The following is a 13,768-nucleotide window of genomic DNA, read 5'->3' as shown; positions in this document are numbered from 1 at the left end:
CCCAAGTGCTGGCATTATAGGAGTGAGCCACTGTGCCCAGCTGCGAATTAATTTCTTTCCAATCAAATAGGTATTCAAATATAACACATACAGTTGATGTGAATACATAGGCAGTAGTACCTTTCTAGTGAGCCGACGTTTAATCTCTCGTTTTTCTGCCTGACGATCAGCTTCATTTTTAGCTATAGTTGACAATCAGAAGGAAAGACTGTTACTCACAAATGACAATTTGCATATCAAGCGTTTTAGTAATTACATTACAGATATTTCTTATAGGCCCAAATTAGAATAAAATACTAACTTTGGGGATGGCTAAACAAGATAATTTTCTTGTCAATGATACAAATACTTAAGAGCAAGAGTCGGCAAACCATGGCACCACATCTCACCAGTTGTCTGTATTTTTACTGCCCATGAGCTAAGAATAGTCTTTACATTTTTATTTATTATTATTATTATTATTGAGACAGAGTCTTACTCTGTTACCAGGCTGGGGTGCAGGGATGTGATCTTGGCTCACCGCAACCTCTGTCTCCTGGATTCAAGCAAGTCTTCTGCCTCAGCCTCCCAAGTAGCTGGGACTACAGGTGCATGCCACCATGCCCAGCTAATTTTTGTATTTTTAGTAGAGATGGGGTTTCACCATGTTGGCCAGGATGGTCTCGATCTCTTGACCTTTTGATCCACCCACCTTGGCCTCCCAAAGTGCTGGGATTACAGGCGTGAGCCACCAAGCCCTGCCAGAGGTAAGAAAGTCTTACGGGATTAAAGCAAAAGGAAGACTGTTGCATTTGGGACTTGCTTTGGGCCTCAGCCCTCAGGTGCTGGGCCTCAGCCCTCAGGTGCTAGGCCTCAGCCCTCAGATGCTAGGAACAGGAAGGTCTCCACATGCACAGCTACCTCTGTAGCTCCCTGAACACAGAAAAACTGGTCACATCTCCCACATACTGTCAAATCCTCCCAAATGCCCAAGGCAGTTTCAGAATATGGGAGAACACTGAAACAAAGTTTTCTAGAGTATCACAGCACACTAAACAATACCATAATAGCATCTTCCAAAGGAAGCTTGGGGAGCTCTTTTCCTTCATGGGAAAGTAAATAGTCCTTGCCTGGCTGGAACACTCTCCCATAGCCCTTGTAGCAAATGCTTCGTTTCTCTTTTATGTATATTAAAGTCAGAAACATACAATGAAATCTATACAACTTTATTTCCATAATTGGACTCACGTTGCAATATATTGCGTTGTTCTAGTTCTTCTGGTGTTGGTCTTTGACTCAGTCGCCTAAAAACGAGAGAAATAAGGATAATGTTTATGTTAAACCACCCAATCTTGTTTATAAAGTGGCCATAGTATATATTAGCCCCTATTCAATTAAGAAATCAACAGATTTTCAAAATGATGTATTTCATTTATGATTGTTTATAAAACAATTTCACATTAAAAGTGTTAACACAGATACTCCATTATAAAAAGGAACTGTATATGCAAACAAGTGGCCAGGATTCTAGTTCTAGACCTTGATAAGAGCTATTAGCCAAAAAAGCTCTGTTAGACCTTGAGTGTCCTCATCTGGGAAGTGAAAGTTTGTACTGAACTGGTGGCTTTCAAACAAATTTGCTTCTTTAGAAGCATTAGAGACTTTAGAAAACACAGACTCCCAAGGAACGTTAACAGAAATTTGGATTCAGAAAATCAGGATGAAAAATATATCTATCTATATGTATTTTTTTTACACAAAATTTCTCCTATGACTCAGAAGTCCCTCTTTAGATTTTTTTTGTTTCAACATTTTAAAAAATACAGATGGTGTATCATTATGTTGTCCAGGATAGTCTTGAACTCCTGGGCTCAAGCTATCTTCCCGCCTTGGCCTCCCAAACTGCTGGGTTTATAGGCACAAGCCATTGTGCTCAGCTAGGTTTTTAAATCAGCGATTTAGGAACCACTGGAATTTAAGTTCGTCTTTTTCTGGTGATATTCTTCATTCTGTGATTTAAGTTTCAGTCTTCTCTGTGAAGTATTTGATAAAGTTATCTCACCTGATCACAATTCTGAGCTGTTAATTCACCAATAACAATTTGTCTGCCAGGTGCAGTGGCTCACGCCTGTAATCCCAGCACTTTGGGAGGCTAAAGCTGGTGGATCACCTGTGATCAGGAATTCGAAACCAGCCTGGCCAACATGGTGAAACCCCTTCTCTATTAAAAAATATAATAATTAGTCGGGTGTGGTGGCTTGCTACTATAGTCTCAGCTACTTGGGAAGCTGAGGCAGGAGAATGCTTAAACCTGGGAGATGAAGATTGCAGTGAGCTGAAGCTTGTGCTACTACACTCCAGCCTGGGCAACAGAGTGAGACTCCATCTCAAAAAACAACAAAAAACCATAATTTGTCATTTCTGGAATCAGAAAGTTATTCATTTCCTACTTTTAATTTATACTCCTAAGATAGTATTTACTAATTAGCTAGTACTTGCTAAGTTTTCAACTCTTTTGTTGCTTGCATAAACTTCCAGTCCCATTCTATGTACAACTTTTCTTCTTTCTGAACAAGACCTTCCGTTTTTTTTTGAGTCAGGGTCTCACTCTGTCACCCAGGCTAGAATGAAGTGGTGCAATCACAGCTCACTGCAGCTCTACCTCCTGGGCTCAAATGATCCTCCCACCTCAAGGACCTTCCATTTTATTTTTTAAAAAAATATTTATTTATTTTGAGACTGGGCTGGCTAATTTTTGTACTTTTGGTAGAGATGGGGTTTTGCCATATTGCCCAGGCTGGTCTCAAATTCCTGGGCTCAAGTGATCTATCTACTCAGCTCAGCCTCACAAAGGGTTGGGATTAGAGGTTGTGAGCCACCATTCCCAGCTAGACCTTCCTTCCTTTTTTTTATTTTTTTGAGACAGAGTCTCAGTCTGTCACCCAGGCTGAGTGTACTGACACCATCTCGGCTCACTGCAACCTCCGCCTCCTGGGTTCAAGCAATTCTCCTGCCTCAGCCTCCTGAGTAGCTGGGACTACAGGCGTGCTCCACCATGCCCAGCTAATTTTTGTATTTTAGTGGAGACGGGGTTTCAGTACGTTGGCCAGGATAGTCTTGATTTCTTGACCGCGTGATCCACACACCTCAGCCTCCCAAAGTGCTGGGATTACAAGTGGGAGCCACTGCTCCCGGCTGTCAGTCTTTTAAATTGCATAACTTTAGCCATCCTTGTGGACTTGTGGTGGTATCTCATTATGAGTGTCTGTTTTTAAATTTCAATCTTATTTTACAGTGACAACAACTGCTATGGAGCTCTACCTCTGAACAAATTTTTAAGTGTACAATACGGTATTAGCTATTTACTTATTTATATATAGACACACATACACACATACAGAGTCTCGCTCTGTTGCCCAGGCTGGAAGCAATTCTCCTGCCTCAGCCTCCTTACTAGCTGGGATTACAGGTGCCCTCCACCAAGCCTGGCTAATTTTTGTATTCTTAGTAGAGATGGGGTTTCACCATGTTGGTCAGGCTGGTCTCGAACTCCTGATCTTGTGATCCATCTGCCTCAGCCTCCCAAAGTGCTGGGATACAAGTGTGAGCCACTGCACTGGATCTACAGTATTAACTATAAACATGATGTTGTACAGCAGATCTCTAGAACTTATTCATCATGCATAACCAAAACTTTATTTATTAGCAACTCCCTATCACCCCAGCTTCCAATCCCCCAGCCCCTGACAACTACGATTCTACTCTCTGCTTCTATGAATGTGACAATTTCAGATACCTCACAGAATTGGAATCGTGCAGTATTTATTGTTCTGTGACTGGTTTATTTTACTCATCCTGGCTAACATGGTGAAACCCTGTCTCTACTAAAATACAAAAAAATTAGCTGGGCATGGTGGCACATATAGTCCCAGCTACTTGGGAGGCTGAAGCAGGGGAATCACTTTAACCCGGAGGCAGAGGTTGCAGTGAGCCGAGATCTTGCCACTGTACTCCCGAGCGAGACACCGTCTCAAAAAAAAAAAAAAAAAAAAAAAAAAAAAGGAGGCAGGTACATGGAACATATGAAACAGATATAATGCAAATATGGGTGTGACTGTTAATTGGGTTGGCATCTTATGGTTGAGCAACCAGATTAAAAAAGTGACAGAGGAGCCTTTCTGCTCTGGGAACTATTCTGATTTCTATAGAAACTTGCAAAACCATATGTCTATCTCATGGCTGGGTGTGGTGGCTCATGCCTGTAATCCCAGCACGTTGGGAGGCCGAGGTGGGCGGATAACCTGAGGTCGGGAGTTCTAGACCAGCCTGACCAACATGGAGAAACTCCGTCTCTACTAAAAATACAGAAATAGCTGGGCGTGGTAGTGCACGCCTGTAATTCCAGCTACTCAGGAGGCTGAGGCAAGAGAATTGCTTGAACCAGGGAGGCGGAGGTTGTGGTGAGCCAAGATTGTGCTATCACACTCCAGCCAAAGAGCGAAACTCTGTCTCAAAAATAAAAATAAAAAAATAAAATAAAATAAAATACAGCTCTCACAGGCAGCTACATCCTAAATTTCCAGATTCTTAGAGGATACCCAACTGTGTTCAATACATATTTTTTTTTTGTTGCTTTTCTTTTTTTTGTGTTGTCAGGCCCAAAGGGCCTCTTCCATCCTTGTCAAGAGGAGTACTAACCTTCTCTCCTTTCATACAAAACCCAATATGTATTTTTAAAATTTATACTCAAAGTGGCCAGGTGCAATGGCTCATGCCTATAATCCCAACACTTTTGGGAGGCTGAGGCGGGCAGATCACAAGGTCAGAAGTTCAAGACCAGGCTGGCCAACATGGTGAAACCCCGTCTCTACTAAAAAAAATACAAAAATAAGTTGGGCGTGGTGGCACACACCTGTAATACCAGCTACTCAGGAGACTGAAGCAGGAGAATCACTTGAACCTGGGAGGCGGAGGTTGCAGTGAACCAGGATCACACCACTGCACTCTAGCCTGGGCGACAGAGCGAGACCCTGTCTTAAAACAAATAAATTTAAAAAATTATATGCAAAGTGATGGGTGTGGTGGCTCACACCTGTAATCCCAGCACTTTCAGAGGCCAAGACGGGAGGAATGTTTGAGGCCATGAGTTCGAGACTGGCCTGGGAAACATAGGGAGACCCCAGTTTCTACAAAAAATTACAAAAATTAGCAGGGCATGATGGCACATGCCTAAGGACCCAGTTACTCAAGAAGCTGAGGCAGGAGAGTGCCTTGAACCCAAGAGCTGGAGGCAGTGGCCATGATTGGAACCACTGTACTCCAGCCTGGATAACAGAGCAAGATCCTCTCTGAAAAAAAAAAATTATACTAAAAAAGATAAATGAATGCTCCATCACAAAGTAAACATCTAGGCTGGGTGTAGTGGCTCATGCCTGTAGTCCCAGTACTTTGGGAGGCCAAGGTAGATGATCACTTGCGGTCAGCAGTTTGAGACCAGCCTAGCCAACATGGAGAAACCCTGTCTCTGCTAAAAATACAAAAATTAGGCTGGCATGGTCACAGGCCCCTGTAAACCCAGCTACTCAGAAGACTGAGGCACAAGAATTGCTTGAACCTGGGAGGCGGAGGTTGCAATGAGCCAAGATTGTGCCACTGCACTCCAGCCTGAGTGACAGGGTAAGACTGTCTCAAAAAAAAAACACCCGCATTTAACAGTATCTAACACAAATACTGGCATACCAAATCAATCAAGCCAATCTACGCAAAGGCCTACCGGATCAGTGTGTTTCCAATCTGGTGCCGTATTTCATTCCACTCTTCCTTGCTTTTACAAGGCCAAGAATTCAGGTTCAACTCTGGTTCACTGGGTCTGTGGTTCAATTTCATTGCCAGTGTGTCTTTCCTCTTCACTTTGTTGGCCAGAGCACCTGTGCACACAGGGAAGAAAAAAATTTAGAACTTGAGGCTTGAAGCTAAAGGTTCAACCTTACCTGGAGCTAGGCAAGAGTCTGAACAAATATAATACTTAACTTCCAGTTCTCACCGGAACTTTGGCCTCAAATGATCCAGCCAAACACTGGGGTGGGGGTAAAGCTAAAGACACTTAAAAATCTTTTTAGCCAGATGGACTCAGATGGTTAAAAGGTATCTTCTCTTTTCTATTAGTCCTCTACATTTTTCTCCTTGGTAAGAGTTGCTACAGTAGAGAGAATCTAAGCATTTAATTCAGCCCTCTGAATTAAAACATGAAAGCTTTCATACTAACACCTCATATTCTGTTTGTTTTTAAGCTGCCTTTCTACTTTAATTAACCAGGACTCAATTATTTGCAAAGACATGTGGGCATGAACATGTTTAATCTTCTCTGCCCTATGGCAGAGAAAGGAAAACCATCATTAGACCAAAGGAAAAATATCACTTTTACCTTTTCACCTTAGCCCATGTGCCACCTTTCCCCTGCTCCACATTTTTAATTTTTTGAGATGGAGTCTCCCTCTGTTGCTCAGGCTGCAGTGCAATGGTATGATCTTGGCTCACTGCAACCTCTGCCTCCTAGGCTCAATCGATTCTCCTGCTTCAGGCTCCCGAGTAGCTGGGGTTATAGGTGCCCACCCCCATGCCTGGCTAATTTTTTGTATTTTTAGAAGAGATGGGGTTTCACCATGCTGGCCGACTGGCCTCAAACTCCTGACCTCAGGTGATCCACTTGCCTTGGCCTCCCAAAGTGCTGGGATTAGAGGCGTGAGCCACTGTGCCCGGCCCTATATTCTTTAATATCATTAAGGTGAATAGTTTTTAAATTGGAGGCAAACAAAAATCTGAATTTAGTAAAGCCATTATGGAAAACAGCCTATTTTCAAAAAACTGAAAATAGGCCAAGTGAGGTGGCTCATGCCTGTAATGCAGCACACTGGGAGGCCAAGGAAGGAGGATTGCTTGAGGCTAGGAGTTTGAGACCAATCTGGGCAACATAGCAAGACTCTGTCTCTATTTAAAAAAGAAAACAAAACAAACAAAATGCCCTTAAAAACAAAACTACCCTTCAAAGTATCAAGTCACCTGCACTCATGAAAAAACAAAAATAGAACTACCATATGATCCAGCAATCTCATTGTTGGGTACATATCCAAAAGAAAGGAAATCAGCAAATCAATCAATTATGTTTATTACAGTACTACTTATAATCCCCAAGATATGGAATCAGACTAAGTGTCTATCAGTGAATGAAGGGATAAGAAAAAGTGGTATATATACAAAATTAAATATTATTCTGCCAAGAAAAAGAAAGAAATCCTGTCATTTGTAACAAAATGGATGGAACTGGAGGACATTAGTTAAGTGAAATAAGCCAGGCACAGAGAGATACATGTTGCATGTTCTCACTCTTATGTGGGAGCTGAAAAAGTTGATTTCGTGGAGGCAGTAAAGAAAATGGTTGTTAGCAGAGGCTGGGAAGGGTAGAGGGGATGCGGGATAGACAGGTTGGTTAACAGGTATAAAAACAGAAGTATACAGAAGGAAATAAGATCTAGGCCAGGAGAGGTGGCTCATGCCTGTAATCAAAGCATTTTGGGAGCTGAGGTAGGCAGATCACTTTGAGCTCAGATCGAGACCAGCCTGGGCAACATGATGAAACCCTGTCTCTACAAAAAAAACATGAAAATGAGCTGGGCATGGTGGCTCAAGCCTGTGTTCCCAGCTACTTGGGGTCTGAAGCTGAAGTGTTCCTTGAGACAGGAAGTGGAGGTTCCAGTGAGCTGAGATTATGCCACTGCACTCCAGACACGCCCCCCCCCCGCCAAAAAAAAGAAATAAGGTCAGTGTTTGGTGGCACTAGGGTGACTACAGTCAACAATAATTTCTTGCATATTTCACATTAACTAGAAAGGTAGATTTGGAATATTCCCAACACAAAGAAATGATAAATGCTTGAGGTGATGGATAGCCTAATTACCCATACACATGCTTATATCAAAATACCTTATGTATCCCATAAATGTGTACTACTATTATGTGTCTATAAAAATTTAAAATAGGCTAGGCATTGTAGCTCATGCCTGTAATCCTAGAACTTTGAATGGTCGAGGCAGGGGGATCACATAAGGTCAGAAGTTCAAGAATAGCCTGGGCAACATAGTGAGACCCTGTCTCTACAAAACAAAAAATCAAAGAAACCTAACCGGATGTGGCACACATCTGTAGTCCTAGCTATTTGGGAGGTTGAGGTGGAAGGATCACCTGAGCCCAGGAGTTCGAGGCTGCAGTGAGCTATGATTGCACTACTGTACTCCAGCTGGGTGACAGAGCAAAACCTTGTCAAAAAAAAAAAAAAAAAAATCAAAACAAAAAACCTAAAACCTGAGGGACTCAATCTACTTGGATCTCTGTCTTGGCTTGTTTTAACAGAGGGATGGTAGTAGAGATATGGAGTCCTTCACAGTGGCTTCCAGTATCAGTTAGCCAGATGACTTAATGGGAGAAGGTACCTGTTTCCATATTTCTTTTGATACTTGCTAAGATCAGCAAATAGCTTTATCTGGAAAATAATTCTCCCTTTTGCTTTTCCCTCTCTTTCTTACTCTGATGACTCTCATCTTCATCCTCTTCATCTCGGTACTGAACGGGACCTTCTGAATCAGAGTCGCTCTCCTTCTCTTCTTCCTCCTGTAGACACCGTGGTAGTTTAGGAATGACTGAGGTAGATGTCATGTCTTCACTGAATGTGGATGGACAGGTTTGCTCCTCCTCTTCTTCATCGTCTGGACTAACAAATTAACATAATTATATATATATTTTTAGAAACAAAGAGGATAACTGACTTTTAAGACAAAAGACTGAAATAAAGGCTGGGAGTGGTGGCTCATGCCTGTAATCCCAGCACTTTGGGAGGCCGAGGTAGGTGGATTCACCTGAGGTCAGGAGTTTGAGACCAGCCTGACCAACATGGTAAAAGCCCATCTCTACTAAAAATATAAAAATTAGCCAGGCGTGGTGGTGAGCGCCTGTAATCCCAGCTACTTGGGAGGCTGAGGCAGGAGAATCGCTTGAACCCAGGAGGCAGAGGTGAGCCGAGATTGCACCACTGCACTCCAGCCTGGGTGACAAGCGCGAGACTCCATCTCAACAATAACACAAAGACATAGGACTGAAATAACTTATAAAAAAATCCAGGAATGAAGTAACTTCTAATTCTCTCTCTTACCTTTAACAATCTTGCTAAGAAATTTTTTAGCAGGTAAGATTAATCTAAGGGTTCCAATTCTAGCTTTACAACTTACTAGGCACTGGTGCTTTCCAGAATTTGTCTAATGTCATTCTCTCAAGCCTACAGAGTAGATATTATTCCCATATAGAGATGATATAACTAAGAGCAGAAAACTTAAGTAACTTACCACTACTATAAGCTAAGAGTTGTAGTGCTGGAATTTGAACCTAGGGCTATCTCACTCCAAGGTGAATGCTCTTAAGCACTACGTTATACAATGCCTTCCCTGCAGTATATAAAACTAGTAGTTGTAACGTTTCACTTAAATAATTTTGTAAATGTTGCATCATTACAAAAATCTCCATAAAAAAAATGAAGTCACAAGAGTAAAAAGTCCAAATTTGGCCAGGTGCAGTGGCTTACACCCATGATCCTGAATGCTTGAGCCCAGGAGTTCAGGACCAGCCTGGGAAACATGGTGAAACCCTGTTTCTAACAAAAAATACAAAAATTAGCTGAGTGTGATGGCTTGCGCCAGTAGTCACAGTTAGGAGGCTAAGGTGGGAGAATTGCTTGAGCCCAGGAGGTGGAGGTTGCAGTGAGTTAACACTGCACCACTGCACTCCAGCCTGGGTGGGAGTGAGAACCTGTCTCAAGAAAATAAATAAATAAGCTGGGCACGGTGGCTCACGCCTGTAATCCCAGACTTTGGGAGGCCGAGGCAGGCAGATCACGAGGTCAGGAGTTTGAGACCATCCTGGCTCCTAAAAATACAAAAAATTAGCCGAGTGTGGTGGCAGACGCCTGTAGTCCCAGCTACTTAGGAGGCTAAGGCAGGAGAATCACTTGAACCCGGGAGGTAGAAGCTGCAATGAACTGAGATCGCACCATTGCACTCCAGCCAGGGTGATAGTGCGAGACACCATATCAAAAATAAAATAAAGTTTTAAAATAAGATTAAAAAAAAAAAGTCCAAATTCTTTTGGCAGAGTATTCTTTGTACTTTAAATTTATTCACACTGCCAGGCATAGTGGCTCATGCCTGTAATCCCAACACTTTGGGAGGCTGAGGTGGGTGGATCACCTGAGGTCAAGAGTATGAGACCAGCCTGCCCAACATGATGAAACCCCATCTCCACTAAAAATATAAAAATCAGCCAGGTATGGTGGTACTTGCCTATAATCCCAGCTACTTGGAAGGCTGAGGCAAGAGAATCACTTGAACCTTGGCAGCAGAGGTTGTAGTGAGCCGAGATCGTGCCACTTGCATTCCAGACTGGGCAACAGAGGGAGACTCCATCTCAAAAAAAATAAAATACATCCACATTTTCTTTTCTTTTTTTTTTTTGAGACAGTCTCACTCTGTTGCCCAGGCTGGAGTACAGTGGCACATCTTGGCTCATGGCAACCTCTGCCTCCCAGGTTAAAGCAATTCTCCTGCCTCAGCCTCCCAAGTAGCTAGGTTACAGGTATGTGCCGCCACGCCTGGCTAATTTTTGTTTGTTTATTTATTCATGGAGATGGAGTTTTGCTCTTGTTGCCCAGTCTGGAGTGCTATGGTGTGATCTCGGCTCACTGCAACCCCTACCTCCTGGATTCAAGTGATTCTCCTGCCTCAGCCTCCCGAGTAGCTGGGATTATAGACATGTGCCACCATGCCCAGCCAATTTTGTATTTTTAGTAAAGACAGGATTTCTCCATGTTGGTCAGGTTGGTCTCATACTCCTGATCTCAGGTGATCCAGCCACCTCAGCCTCCCAAAGTGTTGGGATTACAGGCGTAGATGGGGTTTCTCCATGTTGGTCAGGCTGGTCTCATACTCTCGACTTCAGGTGATCCACCCACTTCAGCCTCCCAAAGTGTTGGGATTACAGGCATGAGCAACACCTGGCTAATTTTTGTATTTTTATAGAGACGGGGTTTCACTGCATTGGCCAGGCTATTCTTGAACTCCTGACCTCAGGTGATCCATTCATCTTGGCCTCCCAAAGTGCTGGGATTACAGGTGTGGGTCACCATGTGTGACCCACATTTTCTTTTTATAAGTAATTTTTCTAAGCAGGGCTATCTAGAGTAAAGAAGAAACAAGAGGCAAGCTTTAGAGGCACTTACACTTTCAGCATTTCAATAGTGATGGGAAGAGACCTGGTCCGACCCAGTGTACTGCTGTCCTCAGAAAAGCTGTCACTGTTTTCAAAGAGCAACGAATGAGCTCTGTGAGAGCCCTCCAGAGGAGGAGTCATGGGAAGTGGGCTAGTGAGGGCCTGCTGGATTCGAATATGCAGTGGGATTGGAGGCAGCCTGGAGGGTATATGGGGCTCCCCAAAGTTCTGGTCCAATATCCTCTTGGGGACTTCCTTTCTCTGATCTTCCTGCTGGAGAATCTCCTCGGGTAGATCTAAAGATGGTAGAAACTCAATTTCTGATACAACCTGAAAAGTCGCAGCAGGGAATGGAGGGGAGCGTGGAGGCTCTGGAGGTATATGAGTAGGCAATGGTGGGGACGGAGAGCAAGGTGGGATCACTGGCAGCAGTTCAGAGCCCACAGAACTTATGCTTTTCTCTCTTTGATCACTTGTTGTTTTTGTGGTGATGGCAGCAGCAGACTCCAAGGTGGGTACTGAGGTGGATGGAATGCCTCTCTTGGGTGGTAACGGTGGGGACGGTTTTGATAACAATGTACCACTGTTTATTGCTTGGGACAGTTCAGCTGGAAAAGAGAGAGCAACACATCAATTTCATATGACTTTCCAAAGCTTTGAGGGACCAGCCCAGGGCCTAGAATTAATGTTGAGTTCAGTTTTAATCTTTCTAGCAAGTTATATAATTTCATAGTTTGCCATTCCCTATATATTTTTATCCTAAAACAAAATTTATATTTATTCAAATAAATGTATAGAGGTGTAGGAAGACTGATGAGTAGCTAGCTTCATTGCTATGGCAACAGATATGACAATTTTTTTTAATTGAGACAGGGTCTCATTCTCTCATCCAGGCTGGAGTGCAGTGGTGCAATCTTGGCTCACTACAACCTCCGCCTCCTAGGCTCAAGCGATACTCCTGTCTCAGTCATTCAAGTAGCTGAGATTATAGGTGCACACCACTACAGCCTGGCTATTATATTTTTCATAGAGATGGGGTTTCACCATGTTGGCCAGGCTGGTCTTGAACTCCTGACCTCAAATGATCCACCTACCCTGGCCTCCCAAAGTGCTGGGATTACAGGTGTGAGCCACCATTCCCCACTGACAACTTTTTATAACTTGATCTTGCTCTTCCCTTTTGCGGCCATCACCTAAGCGGGAGCTGCCAAAATGAAGTTCAATCCCTTTGTGACTTCCGACCGCAGGAAGAATCGCAAAAGGCATTTCAATACACCTTCCCACCTTGGCAGGAAGATTATGTCCTCCCCTTTTTCCAAGGAGCTGAGACAGAAGTACAATGTGTGATCCATGCCCATCCGAAAGGATGATGAAGTTCAGGTTGTACGAGGACACTATAAAGGTCAGCAAATTGGCAAAGTAGTTCAGGTTTACAGGAATACGTAATCTACATTGAATGGGTGCAGCGGGAAAAGGCTAATGGCACAACTGTCCACGTAGGCATTCACCCCAGCAAGGTGGTTATCACTAGGCTAAAACTGGACAAAGACCGCAAAAAGATCCTTGAATGGAAAGCCAAATCTCGCCAAGTAGGAAAGGAAAAGGGCAAATACAAGGAAGAAACAATTGAGAAGATGCAGGAATAAAGTAATCTTATTTACAAGCTTTGATTAAAGCTTGAAATGAGGAAAAAAAACAACAACAACTTGATCTTGGTGTAGTTAATATGAATAGAGACAAAAAAATCTGATAAAAAGTTATTTTGTGGCCAGGCATGGTGGCTCACGCCTTTAATCTCAACACTTTGGGAGGCTGAGATGGGCATATTACTTGAGGTCAGGAGTTCAAGACCAATCTGGTCAACATGGTGAAACCCTGTCTCTACTACAACGAAAATAAAAAACAACAACAACATAAAAAAAAACAAAATTAGCCAGATGTGGTGGCAGGCGCCTATAATCCCAGCTACTCAGGAGAGGTTGAGGCAAGAGAATCTCTTGAACCTTGGAGGCAGAGGTTGCAGTTAGCCAAGATGATGCCACTGCACTCCAGCCTGGACAGTGAAAGACTCTGACAAAAAAAAAAAAAAAAAAAAGTTATTTTGTATAACAGTACTCCATTAAAAAATCTAAACATTCAGATAGCATAAAAAAAAAAAAAATAAAATAAAAAAATAAATAAAAATAAATAGGGCCAGGCGCGGTGGCTCAAGCCTGTAATCCCAGCACTTTGGGAGGCCGAGGCGGGTGGATCATGAGGTCAAGAGATCGAGACCATCCTGGTCAACATCGTGAAACCCCGTCTCTACTAAAAATACAAAGAATTAGCTGAGGCAGGAGAATTGCCTGAACCCAGGAGGCGGAGGTTGCGGTGAGCCGAGATCGCGCCATTACACTCCAGCCTGGGTAACAAGAGTGAAACTCCGTCTCAAAAAAAATAAAATAAAATAAAAAAATAAATAGTAGTGGGTGCTGCTACCATA

The 13,768-nt window shown here is 43.0% G+C and overlaps 1 protein-coding gene and 2 pseudogenes across 27 annotated transcripts in view; 1 reads left to right on the top strand and 2 right to left on the bottom strand.

Annotated features, from left to right (window-relative positions):
- PHACTR4 (phosphatase and actin regulator 4) overlaps nt 1-13,768 on the bottom strand; it is a 128,113-nt gene that overhangs the window by 8,282 nt on the left and 106,063 nt on the right. For all 27 annotated transcript variants that reach the window (XM_078330916.1, XM_078330915.1, XM_078330914.1 and 24 more), the window contains 5 exons: nt 11,297-11,894; nt 8,559-8,743; nt 5,753-5,906; nt 1,228-1,283; nt 121-182 (listed from right to left, as the gene is read on the bottom strand). In XM_078330916.1, coding sequence (XP_078187042.1) covers nt 121-182; nt 1,228-1,283; nt 5,753-5,906; nt 8,559-8,743; nt 11,297-11,894 — 1,055 coding nt within the window. The remainder of the gene's footprint in view (nt 1-120; nt 183-1,227; nt 1,284-5,752; nt 5,907-8,558; nt 8,744-11,296; nt 11,895-13,768) is intronic.
- Nucleotides 4,591-4,699, bottom strand: LOC118143509 (U6atac minor spliceosomal RNA; annotated as a pseudogene).
- LOC108592545 (large ribosomal subunit protein uL24 pseudogene) lies at nt 12,456-13,012 on the top strand (annotated as a pseudogene).

The sequence above is a fragment of the Callithrix jacchus genome, chromosome 7 (genome assembly GCF_049354715.1).
Source record: "Callithrix jacchus isolate 240 chromosome 7, calJac240_pri, whole genome shotgun sequence".
Taxonomy (NCBI): domain Eukaryota; kingdom Metazoa; phylum Chordata; class Mammalia; order Primates; family Cebidae; genus Callithrix; species Callithrix jacchus.
This window is presented reverse-complemented; position numbering and strand designations above follow the sequence as displayed.